The sequence below is a fragment of the Triticum urartu genome, chromosome 2 (genome assembly GCF_003073215.2).
Source record: "Triticum urartu cultivar G1812 chromosome 2, Tu2.1, whole genome shotgun sequence".
NCBI lineage: Eukaryota > Viridiplantae > Streptophyta > Magnoliopsida > Poales > Poaceae > Triticum > Triticum urartu.
Genome location: NC_053023.1, coordinates 420,064,795 through 420,087,250, shown reverse-complemented (window position 1 = coordinate 420,087,250; position 22,456 = coordinate 420,064,795). Strand labels below are relative to the sequence as shown.

Here is a 22,456-nt window from a genome sequence, read left to right as displayed (position 1 = left end):
AAATATCCAAATAGATCACTTCCGTTGAATGTGAATGTTCATCCACACGAAGAAGCCCAAAAATATAATAATTGCTGCGAAGGTATGCTATCTCTCTCCGAATTTTGTTAGCGGTATTGGCTAAACTTTATCAAGTTTCTAATTTCTTTTAAGGATGAGTTCCTAAAAAAATCATAGAAGAAAATATGTTGATGTAGATAAAGAAATATTCTATAAGATTAGCATGTCCTATTTCAATAATTTTGGATCTTAAAAAAATTGACTAAAATTTGCATGAACAACGAATGTATTTTTACACATATTATTTTAAATGAACTTGAAAATAAACTATTTTTCCCCGTTGCAACGCACGGGCATTTGTGCTAGTCCTACAGAACTAAATAGGTGACACACACACTCGACTACGCACCGAACGATACTGAGCAGTAAATCGCCTACGGCGTCCCTCCTATCTCGCACATCCTGCCAGTGTGCCTTCTCTTGGTACAGTAATTTCGATTTGACAGCCAATCCGATCACGTTTTTTGCCTACACACCATCGTAGTGCTGCTTTGAACCATATCTAACCTACTTGTACGCAGGGGGCATAAGTCAGAGCGAAACAAGAATCACCAGAAGCGCCACGATACCGAGACTTGCACGGGCAACCACCCTGCCCGCAGCGTCCCCGGTGTCGTCGCTGCTCTTGTCATCATCATCATCTGCCGGCGCATCCGCCGCCGGGCCGTCCGCATCGGGCCCATCCGTCGCCGGGCCGTCCGCGTCGGGCCCATCCGCGTCGGCAGGTGCGTTAGCGCTAGAATCGTCGTCGGACGGGGCAGGAGCAGGGGTGGGGGCTCCCTCCGTCTTTGGCTTCTTGCTCTTGGACGGCGCCGGTGCTGGCGCAGGAATCTTAGTAAGGGCAGGCGCCGGAGCGCGAGCTCTGCTGTTGTCGACGGAGCCGATGCTGGGCGGCACGATGGCAGAGCTGACCTCCAGCACGGAGATGTTGTAGGGGCGGGACATGACGGGCTTCACCATCTGGGACGTCAATGGGGCGCCGGGCTCGGCGGAGCCGAACATCATGACGCCGTCGGCGGCGCGCCTGGTGTAGTTGATAAAGCCCATCCGGTTGGTGGCCTGGCCGGTAGACTGGAAGAGCGTCGTGAGCACGGCCGAGCGGTTCTTCATGCTGCCCAGCTTCTCCGCGTCGTAGTAGTCCAGGACCACGTGCACGGCGAGCACCTTCCGCTGGACGTCCGAGGGGAGCGAGGTGATGGCGCCCATCCCTCCATTGTTGACTGCCAGCACCGTAATAGTCTGCCGGCGGTTGATCTCGTCCGCGAGCTTCGTCTGACTGAGGAGGCCGTTGAACGTGGAGAAGTCGGGAAACTCGCCAAGGATTCTGGTGATGTTGAAGGCTGCCGCCGGTGACGCCAGTGCGAGGAGTAGAAGCACCGCTGCGGCAAAGGAGGCGATCGGAGCCATGGTGGTGCAATTTGCTTCGCCGGAGATTGAGCGGCTTGTCGCTGGTTAAGGAAGACAATTGTCATTCAGGTGTGGTTAGGATGCTAAACTTGGACGTCCATGGCTGGACACGGCGATCCTAAACTTAGACGTCAATGGCTGGACATGGTGATGCTAAACCTGGACATCTGCATCTGCATGGTTTGTGGTGACAGTCTGTCTGCGATGCTCAACCATTGCAACGGGTGCTCAGATCCGATCACTGTGTGTTGATTTTCGATTCAGAATTCATGTGTTCTCGACGGTGCCCATGGTGCTCTGGCAGAGAAGCTCGACCCAGGCTGGCCTTATGCGAGCGAGCAGATACACCTAACAAGGTTGACATGCCACATCTATGATCATCTTTATTTACAGGAGTCCAAAGGGTCCAGCTTATCTTTTTCTTCTTGCTCTCTTTTTTCGTTCCTTTGATTTTTACTAGTTCAAAAATGGAGCTCCGTTTCAAAATAGTGCCCCCCTTTCCTTCATGAAAACAATCACAGTTCATCTGTCCATTTGTTGAAAGGCCATGTCAAGAATAAACTCTGACAGCACCCTGTATAACATACATCCTCTTTATTTTCAGTTAGCGCTCGCAACTAAGCTACAGTATACCTGTGGTATGCATGACTTTACATGTCAACTCCGAAACTAACACCACGATTTTATATGCACTAACCTATCAATAAACTGTCAAATGATTCGGTTCATCAACCATGCCAAAACATCTGGAAATAAAGAAAAATCCCTGCAAAAAGGATAAAAGATGATGTCAGAGTCAATGTTGTGACTTTTCTGAGAGCACTCTCAAAGCAGCACTACATACTGGCGTGGTTTGCTTGAGTCAATTTTGTGACTTGTTAATGACGTCTTTTCTGGTATAGTGAATACCCAACAAGAGCAGACAGTAGTATAGTCCATAAAACCTGCAGAAGAACAAATATTAGTTAAATATAGATTATCTATTCAATTATTCAAATATGCTTATAATGTAAATTGAATTAAACTGATGTCAACAAAGTTAATGGATCTAAAAGCTAACAGATGCATAACAATCACCATATTTATTGTATTCCATCTCTCAAGCCTCTTTATTCTGGATTGCAAATCATCAAGCACACCATCTGTTGAAGAATTTTCTCTTATAGGTGAAGATAAATCAGAATTGAAGCTCCCTCCCTGCATTAGGGGGTATTTTAATATATAAGAATAGAAAGAGTTGAGCATAAATTGAGAAAAAAAAACAGCAGCCACAAAACCTGATTACTTTGATATTAAATCGTCATTTGATTTTAAATCCAATTTACAACTAATCTACTATGTACAGTATTAATTATTTCAAGTCTGATGAAATTGTTCATGATACCAGCTGATCAGCCAAACCAACACTTTCTTTGCGGGAATTCCAGGAGCTACATGATCTATGATTAGGGGCGTTCAAGTGCGATTTTCCCAAGCCGTTCAAACCGACAAAATATAACTAAATCACACATGCATCTGAAAATACAAAATTACTACTCATGCTTCAACAACGGTTTAGCCAACCCACTGGGAACAGTGATGAACACCACTATTAAAACCATTATAATTCTCGATTATAAAAGCATTATCAGGGTGATGCAGTGAACTGTCAATTTGATGACGTTCAGGAAGTGGCAGAGCAAGGAATTCTTGGGACCCGAGCAAAGTCCAACACATATGCAGAAAATAAAAACATCCTGAGGAATTTGATGTTCAAGAGGGCAAACGTGATGCTGCCATGCTGGTAAATTCAAGCAGAAACTGCAGGCTACCAGATACTGGAACAATGTCCTTTCTCTATATGATCCAAATTACCACAAAAAATACCTACGCTTCCACAGAAGACAATTCAAGTACCAAGCTTTTCTACGATAGAGTATGAAACAAGCAAACAAGATTTGTTGCAATGCAATCTGCTCCACTGCTGGCCTGCACCCTGTTGGCATTCAAGCCTACCAATGGGGGTGGACAATTGGGAGTTAGGTATTTCTCTTTTCTTCTTGTCCGTTTTCAGACAAAAGTAACTGGCAGATATGATGCTACATAGATTTAAACCACGAAGTGCACGTGCTAAGCAATCTAACTGTCAGCCATAAGGTAAAGGTCGCTCACAATCATATCTTCATATCTCCTGTGCCAACAAGTTTAACCAGAATTTATATTCATTAGTCTACAAGTCATTCTCATGTGACTTGAAAACAGAAGTTAACAAATCATCCATGGAACACTAATAATGTAATATTGGAGATTAAAGATACAAGTAGGTACTGATGCTTTGGTTTACCTTGAAAAATAGCTATCAAGACAGGTTCCTCAAAAAGATGTAACAGGAATATAATGTACAAATAAGATGCAAAGTGTTGTCTTCCAAGTTAACATACTTGTGACTGGATGAACTCAACTAGTTCCTGTAGCCTAGCAGCTTGTTGGTTATGAATACCAGCAGTAACATTATCATCCACTGGTAAACTCTCCAGAATAATTTGAAGATAGCTCTGCAAAGCACCAATAAAACCATGAAAAATATACGCAGAATGTACATATACGATTAAGATGAACTAGCTAAAGATTTTTAAGACCTTTGTTGTATATGAACCATCTAGGCTGAGAGAAGAGGCAGCAGATGAAACTATCTCCTTATTTGTTCCTTTAATTTGAATATATGGGTTTGTCACGCCTTGTAAATGGTCAACTTCTATAAGAATCTTCATTTGAATAAGATAATGTGTTAGTAGATAGCTCTTGCAGAGCCAATGATGATTAAGGCAGAAAGAATGAATCTATTGTCACAGGCATTGTTGATAAAAATTGCAGAAATCAAAATTGGTGTGGAGAAAAAGGTAAATGGTAACACAATGCGCAAATCAGTCCTAAATCAGATAAATGTGAGGAACGAGCTAAATCATACTTTTTTTCCAAATTGTATGCAATTGGAATCGTCATGTTCAGAAAAGCACTGTCACAGGGAGTGCCAGCATGGTATATGACCTTAAATATGAATCAGTATAACTACCAGTTCAGAAAAGCACTGTCGCATCGTTCTTTCATAGACAATGCACGTATCGGCGCCAAAAGAACAGGATCCACAGCATCCTTGTCGGCGAGGACGTGATCACCGACCCCTCGGAGATGGCTGCCGCGGCCTATGCTCACTTCAACGCGCTCCTGGGCTCAGAGGCGCCCCGAGACTGCGCCCTCGACCTCTCGGAGCTCATCACTCCCACCAGCCTGGAGGACCTGGACGCCCCCTTCGACGCTGAGGAGATCTGGCAGGCGGTTAAACGGCTCCCCGCGCGCAAAGTCCCTTGCCCCGACGGCTTCACGGCCGAATTCCTACGCGCGTGCTGGCCCATCGTCCGGCAGGATTTCGTCAACGTCTTCAGCCAGCTTTACGCGTTGCGAGGCCGCGGCTTCAGCTGCCTTAACCAGGCGCTGCTCACCCTGCTCCCCAAGCGCGCGGACGCCCATGCCCTCGGTGACTTCAGGCCCATAAGCCACATCCACTTGGTCGCCAAGATTTTCGCCAAAGTACTGTCGCTGCGCCTTGCGCCCAAGCTCAACTCCCTCGTCCGCACAAGCCAGAACGCCTTCATCCCAGGATGCAGCCTACACAACAATTTCATTCTCGTGTTCCAGTCTGCCCGTCTGCTACATCAGCTTGGCGCCCCACGCGTACTTCTGAAGCTGGACCTGGCACGCGCCTTTGACTCGGTCAGGTGGCCATTCCTGTTCGATGCCCTTCGCCGATACGGCTTTGGCACCAGGTTCCTAGATTGGCTGGCCATCTTGTTCTCGGCAAGCACCAGGGTGCTCGTCGACGGAGAACCAGGCGCAGTAATTTGGCATAGATGTGGATATGAGGATACACAGCTTTATGGGGACATTTTTAGTTTAATGGGAACCAGGCCCAGAAATTTAGGGGCTGTTTGGTTTTAGGACTAGCATTGCCATACTTTGCCACACATTTTGGCCAAACTTGCCTAAGGTTAGTTCATCAAAATGAGGGATCCGGCTTGCCTGCTCCCTCGCCATGCTCCCATCCGTGCTCCCACTCCATCCTACGGCTGTCCTTTTCTCCTTTTTTTTCTAATCTAATCATCTCCCCCCCTGATTTTAAGGGGGTGGGGCCGGGCCTTATTTTGTTCCAATTAAATCATGCCACGTATGCGGGAGCACGGATGGGAGCACGCTGGGGGAGCAGGCAAGTCTCGTCCCAAAATGAGAGCCACAAGTTGGCAAGCCTAAGGGAATCTTGCCACACTTTTTGTGTGTATGCTATGTGGGGCTCAAGTGTGGCTTGCCTAAGGTGTGGCTTGAACCAAACACTCACCTAAGTTGGTCAAACTTGCCTAACCTTAGGTGTGGCAATCTTTGGCAAAGTTAGTCACAAACCAAACAGCCCATTATACTCCAATTCTTAGTTTAATATGAGGATACATAGCTTTATGGGGACATTTTTAGCAAGTAGGATGTTCCGACTGAGAACACTGCAGTTACATCTGTGAGAAATCTTTTTCAGGTCACAATACTAAACTACCACATTAAAAAAATACCCTATTCAGCATATTTCAAATCATGTGTAAGTGTTAACTCAATGCTAAAAATGTGTTCAATGTGTCTGTCCTTAACTATAGACCACTTAACTATACATCAACGGCTCAAACATGGTGATTATTGCACCACAGGTTGCCCATTGACGAACAGCACTAGCCGTTCATAAGAAATGCACACCTTTTGAGTTATAAGAAAACTCCTAGGTATACAATGTTATAATATGAGAGATGCATTCCAAAAGGCTGTTGGCTCTGCAGTGACATCGCGTGAGAAATATGTTGTAGAAAGCCCCAGGGTTCAGAATGTCAATGTGGACATCTTTCTGCCAACTTGCTAATGGCGTTCTAGGCAAATACGCCTTCAATGTGGTACAATTGCTATCCCCTTTGGTCCTTAACCACAACTCAGCAATAGTCATAAGCTTATAGAAGAACCATCAACCAGAGATCATGGAGCATGCATATTCCAGTAAATTTCTTTCCAAGAAAGGAAAATGAGTATAACTCTGAAGGAAAATAATAACCTTTCCATCTTGGTAAATCACGGCAGAAGCTTCAATGTATGCAACAGCTTGGTAGCTACAAAGTGGGAAGCAAAATAATAAATCATACTACTTCACTTCCCAAAGAGCTGGAAATAATTTAGCATGCAGATAGTAAGCTTTTGGTGTATCAACTGAGAATTTAACTGCCTAGAATCACATTTTCGTGAGTGATCACACAGCAGAAGTTTTAGATTTCTAGATATGTTGCCACAACATTCTTTTACCAACTAATATCTCCTAAAATTTCCAGCAACCATGCAACAGATCAGTTCCCGACTGATCAACTACTGAACTGTTATGAACGGAGTTTGTTGTATTGCACAGCACAAAGGAACAAAGATGTAGTCAATGCTACAATGACTCATGACTACTACCTACTCCCTCTGTCCCATAATATAAGAGCGTTTTTGACACTAGGCATTTTTGACACTAGTCAAGAAAAAAAACATAATACTATTAACATCCCTCCTCAAAAAACAACACTAACTATTGCAGATCTACAAACTACCAAGCCGGCGGCATAAGGACCACTGGACGGATCATCCTCATGTTGGATACTGGAGCATATTTCAAGAAGATAGGAAAATGCACTTGGTTACAAAATTAATGAGGATAAAATTGTACAGTGGGTCCCTAAACTACACATAGATCTTGATGCATCAAAAGTCACAACTCAGGCCACTTTTGAACAATGTTCTGCTTTTGTTATTTGCATGCATTTAGCTATATGTTTGAATGATGTGGTTGAAGGGTCACACATAGATCTTGATGCATCAAAAGTCACAACTCAGGCCACTTTTGAACAATGTTCTGCTTTTGTTATTTGCATGCATTTAGCTATATGTTTGAATGATGTGGTTGAAGGGTCACACATAGATCTTGATGCATCAAAAGTCACAACTCAGGCCACTTTTGAACAATGTTCTGCTTTTGTTATTTGCATGCATTTAGCTATATGTTTGAATGATGTGGTTGAAGGGTCACACATAGATCTTGATGCATCAAAAGTCACAACTCAGGCCACTTTTGAACAATGTTCTGCTTTTGTTATTTGCATGCATTTAGCTATATGTTTGAATGATGTGGTTGAAGGGTCTAGTGATGGCAAGTCGATGTGGAATTTTAGAGGGAAGAGGTCATATTGTCGTTATATGATATAGCATCTTATTACTAATCCATCTGTAACATTAGTTATACTAGAAATGGTCCCACTGGCCCACTAGACAAGTATAGGAACTTTCCAAGACAATCTGCTCAAGTATCACATGGACTACACGAATTTCTTATGAAAGTATGACAGGTGAAGGAAAATGCCATACAACACACAACGTACCCAAGCTTAAGCAGTCCTGCCACAGTACTGGCACTAATATCAAAATCAACCTTTGGCTGGATAATAAAATTCCCTTCCCTTATAGGCTGGATAAATAGAAGAGATGAGATGGTAACATGCCATTGAACTGAGTCAATAAAACAGAACGAAAAATGGAAATGTGGAAGGTACACAAACCTCTCGTATTAACACTGCAAATCTTCCTTCACATATTCTGACCCTAATACACTCACCTTCTGTCAGCTGTCCATTTGATGGTATGCCAGGAAGCCTTAAGTACACATCAGTAAAATTCTGGACAGAGCTGCAGACCTTACTGGCATCAAGCACTTTTAGTATGTCTTGGTAGGATACCTATTTTTAAAATAAATAAAAGGGAAAAAAAACTCAAACCAATGGAAACATGAAGAGTGACAAATAGAGCTACATAACTTACCTGTTTTGTGCTTTTTAATACAAAAGGCGAGCTTTCAGGAGAAAGCACAGGATCAAAATCATTTTGAATCTTAAGCTGCAAAGTACATAAAGAAGAAATATTTCATGAGTCCAGACCACCTTCACATATGGCATAAATCAAATAAGTTAACACTCATGTCTCTTGTACCAACATGAGCATCGACAAGATGTGGTTCTATGTATTGCTGAAACAGTGGAAACACGGTGGTCATAATTTCATTCTGGGAAATAGAAAAGCCAGCACGATTCTTGTCTCTCTGTATTCTTGCAATAAGATGAGAATGAACTCCCCCAACCTAGTACAGGGAATATAGTTAATCTCCAGATATAAATATAATGAAGTAGCAGATAATGCGACTAGGCCAACAATTCTTCAATATTTAAAACACGGAGTCTTACAACTGCAATCCACAAATCCAGTGATTTCCTTATGGCAGGATGCAAAGTATAGACACCTTCAAAGATTACCTGGTAGTCGAAAAATGCAAGGCAAGAAACAATTTAGGCTAAGCTGTAATGTGTACAAATCTAAGGGCATGAACAAATAATGTTGGGCTGGAAGTCTGAAACATAGCACTACAGTGATTTTTTATCATCTAATGTGATTTTTATCTGTGGAAAAGCATTGGGATCTTAACAAGTACCAAGCTACAGAGACAGTTATTAAGAAATAAGGACTGGAAAAATTGCTCCCTGCTGAACTCATTATTCACCAAGGTGGCAAGGCGCTCCCTGCTGAGCAAAATGAACCATAACAAAAGGTACTCAAATGAACTACAGAAGTGTTAGATGAGTTAGTTTACCACTCCACATTCCTCGGACACTTGGAACTCCTTGAATCCATTTCTTTTGAACTTCTCAAAGTCAAAGCAAGGGACTTTTGCTTTATGAGTATTTCTAATCTCCTTAATATTCTGCAGTGCAAAGAAAGGATTCATTTAACAGGCAGGAAGGGAGAACATACTACATACTTACTCAAACCATGTGTACAAAGAATCTAAACTGCATAAGTCAAAAAACAAAATGCCGGAACGGCAGCAAACAGAATGATGTGATCCTTGATACCTATGTTGACTAAAAGAACATTGTTTTCTCCCTTTTGCTACGAACACCGCCAAAACAATGAAGTTCATTGTATTTGTACGAAGGAGCCTGACAATAGGCACAAAAATCTGATGAAGATCACATAGCAATGGCCCAATTTGAAATGAAAGGGGGCAGACCCCAGACATCTGAGTGAAGAATATACAAAGAGGGGAGTAGAAACATTGTGCCTGGAAAGGCAGGGGAGTTGTGCCTGCTCACCAAGTTTGCAGGTCGTAGCCAGACACAAGACGTGATCCACACAGGTGACCAAAACGTTTGTGCCAGTGAGCAAAGCTTCACATGGTGGTGGTATCAAAAGCAGTGACAGTGTGCAAGGAAGAAGCAATGGTATGCGATGTACCGGAAGCAAAAGAATGTGAAGTCAGTCAATGATGTAGTGTTATCACGGATCTCAACAGCAGCGACCACCAACCACTACCAACTAGTGCTGCTGTTTGACAGAAGAAAGCAGGAGCTGCCAAACCAAGATCAGAAAGATGGTCAATAGAGATAAGCTGCATAGCAAGCTGAGGAATATGGGAAACATCACAGGTATAGAAATGAGGCAAAAGAGTTCTGGTAGGTGCAGGCATCGATTGTACGATCACATGTCTGAAAAGACAAGTAAATAGCTAGAAGATCGTTATGACCCAGAGAAGTGTCGTGCCATCCAGGAGGAGGCACCATGATCCAAAATACAGTAAGTCTTATGACTCGATGAGGACAAGTGAGCAAAGATGGTGGAGCAAGTACTGGAGCGGGAGACAATACACATTACCTAATACCGTCGGTAGTGTTACAGCAAGAGCCATTGTGGTAGTTGATAACAGTTGCCAAGTATGCCCTGTAGAGAGGCAATGGCGGCATTCCTCAAGCAGGTGAAGCCATAGCAACCCTCAAATGGACCCACAACAACAATGCCAGCATCACCTAAACCAGACCAACTGGTGGCGATCACCAATCTGCTAAGTGCTGCCCAAGGCAGGAGAAGAGCCGAGACAGAGCTGACGTTAGAGTAGCCCCAGTGGCAGTGGCATGACTTGCAGAGGACCCGGTGGCCAATTGGTATTACCAGCACAATGTAGAGGAAGACATCTGATCTTGGTAGATATACAGGGATGGGAAAAATAACCATTAAACCGAAACCAAGTTTGCTGTTGATTCGGTTTTCGGTTTTGCATTTATGATGAAGCAAATTTATTTCACTTAATTTGGTTTTTGGGTCTTGGAAACGAACTTCGCTGATCCAACCAACATAGCTGCAACAGCTTTACTGCCGAACCTACTAAAAGGCTACTACTGGGCAGCCCAATAGCCATCAATCAGCATTTTGCTAGCCTAAGCCCATTGCCCTCCTAAAGTTGTATGCCCATCAGTCTGAGACACTCATCGTGCCGCCACCAAGCTTCTGAGTCCTGACATACCCCAAAGTCCCACACCTTAGCAACACCGCTCCACTCTAGTTGGCCACGCTCCAGCTGGCGGTGGCATCCCCCCCTTGTTCCCCATGCAGCCACACTAGTCACAAAGCCACCCAGTGCTGCACCTCGGTGGGTAAATGAGCATGGTAGTGCCGTCGGGAGCATCACAGATAACATCAACAAGGATGAAGGCGGTCACTCCACGGAGGCATGGTCTTGGACGTGATATTTTTCGCAACCTTAGTGGCAAGGACGGCTGATCTGATATTGTTCGGTTGACCAGTAAACTGAACCAACAAACCAAGAAAAGGATCGGCCTTTCTGTTTTCGGAGTCTCTGATTTTGGCAGCTATTTCTGTTGGAATTTGCTGAAAATATATTAGAATAGACCAAATTAACCTGACTAAATTTCAGTTTAAACCGAATGGTGAATGCCCACCCCTGGGTGGATGCCCCATGGTGGCAGCACGAACAAGTTCCAAGGAAGCGGCGACCAGATTTGATATCACAACTACGGCAGCCTGTGTAAAGGCGGCATAGGCTATATTAGGGGCAACAGGCTGGGATAGAGCTAGAGATGATTCCAAAGGAGCGACCACTTGAACCACCAGTTGAGGCAGTCAGACCTGTGTTTGGGGCAGCAGTCATGGTGCGGCTGGGCACGAGCTCCGTTCAGTTTTGTAGGCAACAAATCTGGTAAATCTGCTGATTACGACAAATTAACGGAATCCCAGCTCTTCAACTAAGTTTGCATGGCCGGAAATTTGGAAGCATGTTAAGAAATTTCAGATTAAGCAATCGTATATCTTCTGGCACAGGAACTCGAAATTCACTTGACAATACACAAAAAGTGGTGTTTTTGACAAAATTGACTCTTGTGGAAATATCGGTAAAAAGTGACCGTAGTCCAAAACTTTTAACCAAATCCAACCCTCTTGCTCAGCACCAACCATTCCGATGATGGTCTTGGCTAGGTCAGCACTATACATCTTGCCATTGAGAAAAACTTGGCTTTTTTGTGATCCAAAAGTCGTTTTGTAGGCCAGAGGCACTGTCACCATTCACACTGGAGCTGCGCAGGTAGTGAGCAAATCATGCAGCAGAAATGCATGGCGAATTAAAAAAGAATACTGACTCAAGGCAGGAGTGCAGCTCCCGAGCAGAAACAATCGTGCGGGGCAAAGCATGGCGAATAAAGAAGGTAATGCTAACTCAGGGTAGCAGAATAGGGAGCCACGTTTCAGCAGGTACATCAAAATATGTAAAGCTGCTGCCTGCATGGTAGTACTAGTACTAGGGGGACAGGAACAAGTCAACAATAGTCACAGCCTAGTGATAAATAGTAGGAAATGCCTTTTTGTGTTGCTCACTTGCTTTGCTCTGCATGCTTGCTCTCACTACCTGTTCAGCGCCAAAGAGAATGGCGCTGAGCACTCAAAGCTTAGCTCCGGCAACCGTGACGCTGACATGCGTATCATCGTTTGGCTCGCAAAAATTGCTAGGTTTTTCTCAGCACCGAGAAGCATGGTGCTGACCTAGCAAGGTTGAGAGCCAGGGTGGCTGGCGCTGAGCAAAAGAGTCAGATTTGGTTAAAGTTTCAGACTAGGGTCATTTTTGGCTGGAACTTTCAATAGAGGGTCAATTTTGTCAATTCGCACCCAAAAAATCTGTGGATTTAATTAATGAAAATGGCATCACCTTAGTCAGCAAGGCAATATCCAATGAGCTATACTCGTCATATTTATAGTCCCTCACTTGCTCAGGCTTGTAATAGCTTTCCAAGCTTATAACTTCACAACCAATTATATTGGCCATCTTCTGAGCTAAACTTGTTTTTCCCGATCCACTAGGACCACCTACAAATAAGGGCAGGTAAATATTGACAACTTAAACACCTAGAGAAGAAACTTTCAATGAGAGGGAGAGAAACATAGATCTTTGCTATAAAGTTCTACTCCCTCCGTCCCATAATATATGAGCGTTTTTTACACTAGGGTATTGTCAAAAACCCTCTTATATTATGGGACGGAGGGTAAACTAGTCATAAACCGGTGCAGTCCCACAGGCTAAAATAAAGAGTAACTTTCTTTAAGGCTATTATTTTCAATTACACTAAACTAAGATTATTACTCCCTCCGTCCGAGAATACTTGTCCTCGAAATGGATGTATCTAGACTTACTTGTCCTAGAAATGGATGAAATGGATGTATCTATAACTAAAATAAGTCTAGATACATCCATTTCGAGGACAAGTATTTTCGGACGGAGGGAGTATTAATTTGCATTTGTTTTCCACCTTGATTGATTTGGTTATTACCAAATAAATACATATTGAATTTATTTTGACTGGTACGATTTACAAATTGTGATGTGAATTCTGACCTTCTAACTGTTATCTAATTCCTTTTAACTCATCTTTTGACAGGTATAGTAGTTAGATTTAGTAAATAGAAAGGCTGCCTCTGTTTAGCAGACAGTTTTTCCAGTACACATATATGTTTATTCGATTACCAGAAAGGTACAAGCAGCCAGTACTGGTATTAAAACACAAGCAAGAAGAGACACTTGAACACCAGTTATTCCTAAAAGAAAAACTGTACAGGCATGGACTGTAATGCGCCGGGAATCCAGCACAGTTGACATGACTTGTAAGCAAATGGCATAACTATCACATGTTGTTTTCTTAAAAACTATAAGTAGAATTTCCCGTATTGCAGTAGTCATGCAGTACAGTACGTGTAAAAGATATCGATTCAATTAGAATTAGGTGAAACTTGGGGGTAACTTAGGTTTCAAAAACACTTGAGTGATGGTGACACCATAAAGTGAACACGGAAATGTGAAATTGCTACCAAGAATATCTGAGGCAAAGGGCTTAACATTTTGAGTTGTGCCAGCAAAGTGGTATGGGTAAAGTACTTGTCAACAATCCTAAAGGAGATACTTGGCCTATAAATTTTACTTAAAATACTACATCAGTCCGCTAGATAAGGTAAGGCCAAAAGGGACATCCATTACCAATCCCAACAATGACAGGAAATCCTTTGGTCTCCAACACTGCCTGAAAGACAACGATTAATGGAACATTCTTAGATCTGCGTATGCATAAACTACTGCCCGAAAAAATATGTGTGGTACCTTACCTGAATTGCTTGAACTGATAGAAGAAGACCCCTATCTAAGTCATAAGAATCTGGCAGGGGTGCTAGCTGGATGTTACCTCTTGAAGAAGAATCTGAGAACGCGTTAGAGATAATCATGAGACATTGTACAGAGGAAAGCCCTGGAGTTGGTGCTCCAACGAGAAGAAACGGAAAAACAGGCTTCTCCTTTTTCATATAGATAACGTGTGGAAAAATGCATCACAGATTTCTGGTCTGAAGTGAAAAGTTGAAAACCTGGAATAAACTGCCATTTTCCCAGAGAAGGTTCCTGGTCAAACTTTTTGGGTGGAGACCTAGTCCATGGTTGCACAAAGTCATCAAGATTTGCAACTCTATCGGTAAGAACACGAATTGGTTTAGGCACAGCAATTTTCTTTTCTTGACTGTCAGTCAGTAGTGTGCTGGAGACTGGTGGGGGTGTATTAACTCGTGGAACTCCTAAAAACAAACAAGATACATATTAGCAGACAGCTTTGACTGGAAACACAAAATAGTTAAACAAGACTTCTACCTTTGCTCTCCAGGATCATTTCCAGGTAGGACTTTGTTATCCACGGACCCTTTATGCCTAGATTGGAAGCTTCTGCTGCAACAATCTAAATTATGCAAGTAAGTAACATTTTCCAAATGCATCTGAAGTTCAATAATAACGAACATCAAAAGACACCTAAAGGTTCTAACATGTAGGACTTGGAAGGAAATTCGAATAATTTAGAATTCAAAAGCACCCCACCTTCACTTTAAAAGCAATAATAAAGCAACTTGAAGGAAATTTGAATAATTTAGAATTAAAAAGCACCCTTCCTTCATTTGAAAAGCAATAATAAAGCACTGTTAAAGCGCTAATCTTATCAATTGAGAACATAATTAGAAAGACACCTAAAGGTTCTAACATGTAGGACTTGAAGGAAATTCAAATAATTAAGAATGCAAAAGCACCCTTCCTTCACTAGAAAAGCAATAATAAAGCACTGTTAAAGCACTAAGCTTATCAATTGAGAACATAATTAGAAATTACAGCCATCTACAAGTTCAAAACAGCCTTATAGCTCAACTAGAAGGGGGGGAATCGTAGAACTTCAGCTCCATGGACAATTACAGTTTCGTGACGTTACATGTATGACCCTGTTGTAAAAGGTTTGATGTACAAATACCTTGTACTTGTAACCTAGGGCCTCATGGTAGTACAAGTTGCTATTCCTTCTAACATGGTAACGAGAGCCAATTAAGGCCTCGGCCTCTTAGATCATTTTTTTAGCCGCTCTCACGATCGATCTCTTCTGTGACCCCATCTACTACCACCAACAGACCGTCGCCTCCTCTGCCTTGCACATTTCTGGAGGACTCGCTTAGCATTCCTAGCTCTTGCTGATGCATGACACATACCCGTCGCTAGGATCACCACTCATCCTTGACTCTACTGCTGCTGCCGCCATTTTTGCTTAGATCAGCCAACCATGGCGATTCAAATTCGTAGGAAGGGATTCTTAATACGAACCCTGCCCTAATACGACTACTAAACATACAAGTGACATATTCAACTTGGTCTAGGATTACTCCGGACGTATAGCTGGACTCAGGATGGGTGCACCTTAGCTGAACTCAATTCGGCTTGCACTGGAGGAAAATCGGGCGGTGTCGTAATAGTTTCCCCTGAACGAATCCACCGCATCATTGATGATGCAGGAGGATGTAGTATACAACTCAGTCATATAAATATATGGTATGTTCCAGATAAGAGGAGATTGGATCCATTGATCATTTAAAGGACCAAAATTGTTACAAGCCAGAAGCAAACAAACATCAGGCTTTTCTAGGGTGTCCACAAGCATGTACTGCAGGAGTCAAGGTTCCAGTTTTAGCACAAGAACTTTCAAAATTATTTAGAGTACCAGGATGAGGATATAGGCATGCAAGTACCAGAGATGACAGAGACTAGTTGTTAAGGGTGATCACGGTTTCCAAGTAATTGTTGCTCCATACAAGTATAATGTAAAAAAAAACTGTATGCAGGAGCTCATACCTTCCTACTTGGCCCTTTTAATACCAAAAAGGACTCGTTCAGGCTATCAATAGTCTCTGCTGCGATTAATAACTGATCTCTCTTGACAGTTCTGGACGTACGTTTAAAGCTAACAACAACACTATATCCCAAGGCCAACAATCCTCCAAGAGTTGTCCGTCCAACCTGAGACACATTCAAAAATTGGCAAACACATAAGAGAGTCAAATCCAGTTGTAATTCCTGTAACTCTAGTACATACTAAGCATTAGAGATAGCCAAAAGGAGGGGTATGCCAAGCAAAAATTGGTGTGAAGTTATCTCGAAATGATACACTGACATGTATCTAAGAACAATTTTTGAATGCTGGAACGGCATCTATTCAGGAACAGACGGAGTATTCCTAACTATTGGGTTATTTTTAATTTTGTCCAAATAAATGAAGTTGAAGGCTTGAAGCTAGAGCTTCCAGTTATATATCTGGTAATGTGTTCTAAAGAAAAAATTGTTCTATTCCATTTGCCTGTTACTAGAAAATCTTGCAAGATAATACTGAAAACAAATTATTTAATCCTACATATTTCATATACACTGGAAAAATCTGAAGTTCTGAGGTAAGACATCCATCAGAAACAAATGGAACCAAAGTGGCACATAATTCAATTGATTTATGCCAGACATTCTTACAAATCAATAGCCATGTCAACTTTGATTTTGTTTATGCACAACAGCATAACAGTTCACAAAAACATTTATGGTATAAACCAGCAACAAATAATACCCACTTTAACACATATCATTTCTCTGTTGTATTTGTTATTTATAATGGATAAAATCAATGAAGAACAAATATCCTTCTCTTTTCTTTCATCAGTTATGGAAGCCATGCAGAAGAAACTGCAAGTGAATATGCAATAATGCAATAGCCAAAACACCTCTAGTTGCGTCTGGCCTCTTCCAAACATTGGTAAACAGCCAAACACATAGTATTTGATCTTAGGCCATCTCCGGTGAATTGGTCAACATACAAAATGGGACCTACTTTGAATCAGCCTGTTTTGCACAATGTTTCAGATCGGATCGAAGGGGGGAAAAAATCCTACGTCCACAATCCTTCGTGCGCCTCTCCCTCATACGCCCTCTATCTCTCACACACAGTGTGGATGGTCTCACTAAGTCAACGCCAATTTTCTTCCTGGTAGTTGGGGCTAATTTGAATATTCAATGAAGATATCATGTTGTTATTATACGATTTAACAATTTCAGAAGTTTAGGATGATAAGATCATTACCTCAAACTCAGCTTTTGGACGGATAATAAAGAACTTGTCAACAATCCTCTGGTCCCCGAGAGACAGGTAGTATCTTATACCACATTGCGTAACTTTAATCCAATCATCAATTTTAATTTCTTCAGAAGCAAAAGGTGGCCTAAGGTACATCTCAATAAAGCTGAAATAGTTTAAGCAAACAATTGTCACAAACTGAAATGTTGAATAGGCATAAGCATGATAAATCTACCAGAGAACTTGATATCAACAGAACAACTCTGGATGAATGTAAATATGAATTCAGAAAGGAAGGAAGAAAGGATACGCACTTCTCAGTTTCTGATTTACTTTTATCAAAAGAATAGAATTTCTGGCCATCTGGTAACTACAAAGACAATAGGCAAAGTTAAAGAATCAAAATACAAGAAAACAGTAGGCATAACAACAATTAAGGCCCCGCTTGGATTCGGTGTAAGTTTATACACCCAGATTTAATTTACAGGTGTAAATTACAGGCCACAGTGCGTTTTCTGTCTAGAATAAAAACGACGGCCGGAGGTCTGTATCAATTACGGAGGTATTTGGAAAGCAACCGACAATCCAAGCGGGGCCTAAGCAACAGTAACTGCACATTCTGATTGTAGGTTCCGTGTCAATATGTACACCTCCATTTCCTTTTCTTGTAATTTTGGACCAATGACAGTCTCCACACACATCCTTGATTATTACTAGTTCTAATAATATGAAACTACTACTTCTGATGACAAATATAATATTACCATTTTCATGTGACAAATCAAGATGGTTATATTGGTGGTCAAAGTTTTGAAAGGTTTATTTATTCCATGCATTTTAGGACATCAGGTAAGAGTACGATGAAGTAGTATGGTTGCAATTAATGCTGACTGGATGAAAATATATGGTTGTATCCATCATCGGACAATATATCAATGTTTGACCAATGAGGCAATGAGCATTTTAATTAAATAATACTATCCTACATCAAAATGCAAATAAATGACAATTCGAAAACTGATACGGTCTCCAAAGTACAAATTTAACCAGCAATTTCCACTAAAATATATCTATAGAACCCAATAAATTTACTATTACATGCATTTTTTAAGGCTTATACTCACAATTTCATACATCTGATCGGAACATTCATAAAGACATTAATGGCCAAAGTTAAAGTGCTTTGACTGCATGCAGTCTAGACTGCATAAAAACCTAGCGATAAGCAACTAAAGTCCTAGCAATGATGTTATACACCTCAATCTACTATTCCACAGAGAAGTAGATTTGCACTGTCACATAGTAGTCATTTGAAACTGAAGAGGAACGGAATATTGTCAATGTAAACAAAGATGACAAGCTATGCTGGTGGGCCGTTAAGGTAAACAGCGCAACACCATGTTTCAATTTCGGTGCTCTGACACCCACTAGCAAAGAACAGGCTTTGCTCAGCAGCTTGGGGTTTTCAGCCTAAGACCTTCCAATCAAAGGTAGTTTACATAACTATAGCGTAAACAAAAGCTGCTGCATTATATTACAAAAAACTGCATACACAAAATGTTATTAATCAACTGTAAACCATTGCTGACCTCATTTTTGCATTTCAGTTTGTAGTACGGCTCACGGAATGAGCAGACAAAGCTATTATCAATTCTAATCTGCACCAGCAACTCAAATAGGTTATGTCCAGACTGAATGTATAAATGGTAGCTACAAACTAAAGGAAAAACAGAGAATTACAGAAATTATATTTATACTTGAGCATGATGCAGGTCTGGCTCAATGTGCTTTCTGAACAGCGGAAATATGCTATCAATCAGATAGTCCAATGAACAAGAATCTCCAATATCATGCTGAACTTTAGAAAGCAGGCTAAAATGAACACCACCAACCTGAAATTGTGTAAAAGATTAAACATTAACTTGGGCCATTGCTATTGTCATGTAACAAAAAGATTTCAAACCAATGTTTTACCACAGCAACACGAATATCGAGCAGTGACCTTAGTGTTGAATGCAGAGCATAAGCACCATCAACAATCACCTACAAGGATAACTTGTATCAATATAGCAAGATTATCTGATCCTAAGGTTGTCAATAATGTCTAGCATGTAGTCTGAGATATCACACCACTCCAGATGATGAAATCTTCAGTTGTCTCCATCCTGTACGTTTCTTCTCTTGAAAATCAACCAGTGGCATCAACGTATCTTTGCCCTTCACTAGTTCCTGCTCAGCAAACATGATTGTAAGGATACTTGTCATACACCTAAATAAGCAGAAAATTGTCAATATAGCAAGCAAGCAAGAATATTAAACATTACCTAACAGTGGTTACAAACGGAATATTGATTTGATAAGAACATCAAGTGTAGATAAAAAGAGCAATCATTACTTTTGGAAACATGGACAAAGCAGAAATTCCAATTTGTGTATTCCAGCTGGTTAAGCACGGCCCAACAAGACCAAATCAATCGGCTGCTAGATGCTCAATTAAAAAGTAATGGTACACCAGAGAGATTGGTCTTTTAAGATCAGAATTGCAAACTCATTCACAAAGGCATGTTTTGAAATTTCACCCGATGAAATGAAATTTGGTTTATTATATATTTGCAAATAAGCAGATCAGAACCAATGCAAATTTGGATTGTTGGGTCCCCGGATTATTTGAGCTATATTCTGATCATGCAAATGAGTGCTCCACAAAGATCATGCACTACATTTTGTATGTAAAACACCACAAAATGAAAAGTATAGAAGAAAAACAAGATCACGCAGCCCATGCACAAATGCATAAGAACAAGACCAAGCCCAGTCAATACCAAGAGCATGCTCAACAGGTGAGATATGCTTTGTGCCAGTGGCCATGTTGATCAAGTTACATAATCAAGTAGGAACATATGCACGGAACTTAAGGATGGTAGGTAGCTCATGTATACATGTCTTCGTGCCATAAGCTAATATCTTTTACTAGTCCATTTCACAATATCTGTCAAATCGCATACCTAGGGGGCACAACATTGAAATAATAATTGATGCAGGTGATCATGCTTGCTCTCATGAGATAGATTATTAACATATTTATCTGATAAAAGCAAGCATTATCCAGTTCCATCAAATATATTTTTTCTGCCTCTATTAATATTCTGGTAGCATTTTGGTCACTGCTGACATGATTCTGATCCCTTCTGAGAGACAATCAAGAGTCAGAAAGAAGCACTCCGAACCATTTGCCGGAAAACAGTCCTAAGACAGATTTTGGTTCTTTTCTAACATGTGCTTACTTCCAGAGCCAAGACAATAAATACATAAACAATCAAACATACTAATAACCCCTGCTGGTATGAGTATAAATATTCTGCAGCATCCAGATGTATGAGGGTTGCGGTGGAAAGCAATAGTGCAACAAAGATACAAATTAAAGCATAAACCCTTTTCCCATGTTAGCTACCCCCATATATTCTGCTTGCCAAATTTATATGGCAACTTCTCTAATTCAACTACATACATAGTATAAAACCACTAGGCATGATCATATCTTCCGTCGACTTCTCGGGCATGTGCATCCTAAGTCATACAGTTAGGTCGGACATGTGAATCATAAGTCATACAGTTAGGCTTGGACCTTACTCCTGAGGTGGCTAAAAGATCATTAGCATGGGACGGTTACTATTTCAAATAATAATCACAATACGGAAGTTGGTGGTTCGGCCAAATTTCACGGAGCATATGCATCTTTGGACTCTGTTCTATTATTTTCTTGCATAGAGGACTATAACAGAAAGTGTCACTAACACTAGAAACTGGGCACTCCTCTTTCTGGAAACAACTCCGCTTTACCCGTATGCAGCCACCCATGAAGGCATAAATTGTACTAGTGCTGGTATTCTCCTTCCAACAGCAACAACCAGTACACGCGCCTTCAGAATACGATCGAGCAGGGAATCCACGCCCACCATTCTGGCTGCACTCTGACCCGTCATTAAAGCAAACAAGCTGCACGCATCCAATCCCATCCGCATGTTGAACGGCTCCGAGAGAAGCGGACACGGACCTGGAGGTTGCACGCGAGGGCGTCGAAGTCGATGGAGTCGATGTCGCTCCCCTCGTCAGCCCCTGCCCCCGTGCGGTAGTTCTCCATGGACACAATCACGACGCACCCCAGCACCGATGCCACCTTCTCCGCCAAGCTGCGCAGCACGGCACCACCAGCCCCAAATGAACAACCAATCAGCTCCTTACCAAACGAAATAGATAGTATCGAACAGCCATCGCGAAACGGTCGCAGGGATGGGGGAGAATATGGTTATAATCTACCTGGTCTTGCCGGAGCCGGTAGGCCCGCCGATGCCGACGGTGACGACAAGGCCATCCTTGCGCTCCCGCAGCTCCTGGATCGCCTTCACGAGGAGGTAGTAGCCGCGGTCGAATGACTGCATCAAACGCAGCGGGTGGGATTAAGGGGGGAGTAATGGAGGAGAACAGAGAGGGGGGCGAAGGGGGAGAGGGTTTACCACATGGAGGGGGAGGGACTGGAGGATGGAAGAAGAGGAGGAGGAGGCGGCGGCGGCGGCAGAGGCGGATGTGGGGGAGGGAGGGGACGAAGGATGGTGGAGCAGGAAGTCGCGGCCGCCGGCCTCGAGGCAGCGCTGCAGGAGGTCTGCATCCATGGCGACGAGGTGGAGTGCGGACGAAGGAAAGAAGGGGGAGAAAAATGCTTCTCCCTCCTTGAGTTCTTTTTTCAGAGGAGCTCGAGTTTTTTGTTTTCTTTTTTATTTTTGTTGAGAGAGAGAGAGGGAGAAAGGGTGTTGGAGCTTCTTTTAAAAGAAAAACAGTCATCTGCCCAGTAAAAGGCACCAAAAGTAGTTGGAGTAAATTTTACAACACCCAAAACTTTTTATATGACATCAAAAACTTCCAACTCTAATAGATGCCCTAAAATAGTGCATTAGTGCTCCAATAGATGGCTAAAATAAAACCCAAATTCACAATCGTGCAGTTGCACGATTCGGCGTTCGCGAGCGCACGCGTCTCAGCCGTCCATCACACGCGATTGCAACGGAGCGATCTGCAGCGTCCCGACACAGGTGGCGGTAGGAGAGAGG

At 42.1% G+C, this 22,456-nt stretch overlaps 2 protein-coding genes across 5 annotated transcripts; both read right to left on the bottom strand.

The window, feature by feature from the left end:
• Nucleotides 1-275: 275 nt before the first annotated feature.
• Nucleotides 276-1,797, bottom strand: LOC125537628 (fasciclin-like arabinogalactan protein 3). Its single transcript, XM_048700956.1, has one exon. The coding sequence runs from the start codon at nt 1,465-1,467 to the stop codon at nt 592-594; it is 876 nt and encodes a 291-aa protein (XP_048556913.1). The 5' UTR covers nt 1,468-1,797; the 3' UTR covers nt 276-591.
• A 176-nt stretch (nt 1,798-1,973) lies between these two features.
• Nucleotides 1,974-22,123, bottom strand: LOC125537627. 4 transcript variants are annotated; one of them, XM_048700953.1, is made up of 27 exons: nt 21,866-22,122; nt 21,669-21,784; nt 21,406-21,541; nt 19,482-19,580; nt 19,326-19,394; nt 19,109-19,243; nt 18,941-19,009; nt 17,666-17,721; nt 17,358-17,517; nt 16,088-16,252; nt 14,576-14,660; nt 14,299-14,502; nt 14,044-14,135; nt 13,919-13,961; nt 12,599-12,756; nt 9,197-9,307; nt 8,793-8,861; nt 8,546-8,689; nt 8,374-8,448; nt 8,115-8,291; nt 7,938-8,023; nt 6,584-6,638; nt 4,086-4,211; nt 3,888-4,001; nt 2,528-2,664; nt 2,312-2,411; nt 1,974-2,233 (listed from the first exon to the last, which is right to left on the bottom strand). In XM_048700953.1, the coding sequence occupies exons 1-26, from the start codon at nt 22,019-22,021 to the stop codon at nt 2,330-2,332; spliced, it is 2,919 nt and encodes a 972-aa protein (XP_048556910.1). In that variant the 5' UTR covers nt 22,022-22,122; the 3' UTR covers nt 1,974-2,233; nt 2,312-2,329. The 4 variants fall into 4 exon arrangements, 3 of the variants coding, with proteins under 3 accessions (XP_048556910.1, XP_048556911.1, XP_048556912.1); XM_048700954.1 differs by having other exon boundaries at nt 2,545-2,664; nt 21,866-22,121; XM_048700955.1 differs by lacking the exons at nt 21,669-21,784; nt 21,866-22,122 and adding an exon at nt 21,192-21,315.
• Between the last annotated feature and the right edge of the window lie 333 nt (nt 22,124-22,456).

Excerpts from the sequence above, each read along its gene's own strand:
- LOC125537628 (XM_048700956.1), bottom strand. The coding sequence starts at position 1,467 with ATGGCTCCGATCGCCTCCTTTGCCGCAGCGGTGCTTCTACTCCTCGCA.
- LOC125537627 (XM_048700953.1), bottom strand. The coding sequence starts at position 22,021 with ATGGATGCAGACCTCCTGCAGCGCTGCCTCGAGGCCGGCGGCCGCGAC. Across the intron at positions 8,449-8,545 it reads CACATCTTGTCGATGCTCAT|CTTAAGATTCAAAATGATTT; the intron begins GTTGGTACAAGA and ends TGTACTTTGCAG. Across the intron at positions 2,412-2,527 it reads ATGGTGATTGTTATGCATCT|GTTTTATGGACTATACTACT; the intron begins GTTAGCTTTTAG and ends GTTCTTCTGCAG.